At 38.4% G+C, this 994-nt stretch overlaps 1 protein-coding gene across 1 annotated transcript in view; it reads left to right on the top strand.

The window, feature by feature from the left end:
- The window catches only part of LOC106877224 (CD9 antigen), a 183,587-nt gene that overhangs the window by 174,630 nt on the left and 7,963 nt on the right, over positions 1–994 (top strand). Inside the window, exon 7 of the mRNA XM_014926084.2 lies at positions 316–379. Within this exon, the coding sequence (XP_014781570.1) occupies positions 316–372 (57 nt within the window). The 3' untranslated portion in view covers positions 373–379. The remainder of the gene's footprint in view (positions 1–315; positions 380–994) is intronic.

Here is a 994-nt window from a genome sequence, read left to right as displayed (position 1 = left end):
GGGGGTGAAAGTTAAATGATAGTGACAGGGTGCTAGAGAAAAATCTGAAAGAAGAGATGATAAGGGCAGTGGATCAGGAGTGGTGGGGGAGGCAGTTATGAGAGTGTGAAGGGAGGGTACCTGATGGTTTGAGAGATGGGGGTAGGGGTGAATGTGGTGAGTGATATGTATGTGTGAAAATGGCAATGGATATTTATTTATATATGCCCAATTTAAAATCTCAGATGAAACCAGTTGCCAAACAAGTGCAACTCACATGTTTTATATAAAATTTATCTGTTTATTTACATTTTCATTTATTTTAAATTTCTACAGATTCTGGGAATGATATTCTCAATGATACTTTGCTGTTCACTTCGAGAAGTAGCATAAATGCCAGGTAAGATGCAATCATATTTATTTGATATTAGAAAATTTTCTAATTTATAAATCAGTGACTAGTTGTCACTTTGAAAACTATATATTTCAAACGGGAATTTGGCAGCGCCACCTCTAGCCAAACAATTAATCTGTGCTGATGAAGGGAAATAACCCAGAAATCGCAATACACAGATATTGTTTTGAGCTGAGTGGGGGTGCTAGATTCCTTTGTTCGAAAATATAAGGACACAGATCATGTTGTATAGCCAGCTGGTGACGATGTCTCCTGGGGTTAAAATTACAGTAACATTAGTCCTAAACCAGGACTGCCATGATATGTTGGCAAACAATCTTTATTTTATATTACTTTCGGGGAACAATAGCATTTTTGGTTACAGGTTCTTGACATGCAGATATCAATGGTTCTAATGATGAATGTGAAATAGAGTTGTCTGTACTATCTTGGGTGGAACAAATACCACACACACATCATCATCATCATCATCGTCATCGTTTAATGTCCGCTTTCCATGCTAGCATGGGTTGGACGATTTGACTGAGGACTGGTGAAACTAGATGGCTACACCAGGCTCCAATCTGATTTGGCAGAGTTTCTTCAGCTGGATGCCCTTCC

Source organism: Octopus bimaculoides, chromosome 5 (genome assembly GCF_001194135.2).
Source record: "Octopus bimaculoides isolate UCB-OBI-ISO-001 chromosome 5, ASM119413v2, whole genome shotgun sequence".
Classification (NCBI taxonomy): Eukaryota; Metazoa; Mollusca; class Cephalopoda; order Octopoda; family Octopodidae; genus Octopus; species Octopus bimaculoides.
Note: the sequence above shows the minus strand (reverse complement) of the source record. Positions and strands in the feature narration are given on the sequence as shown.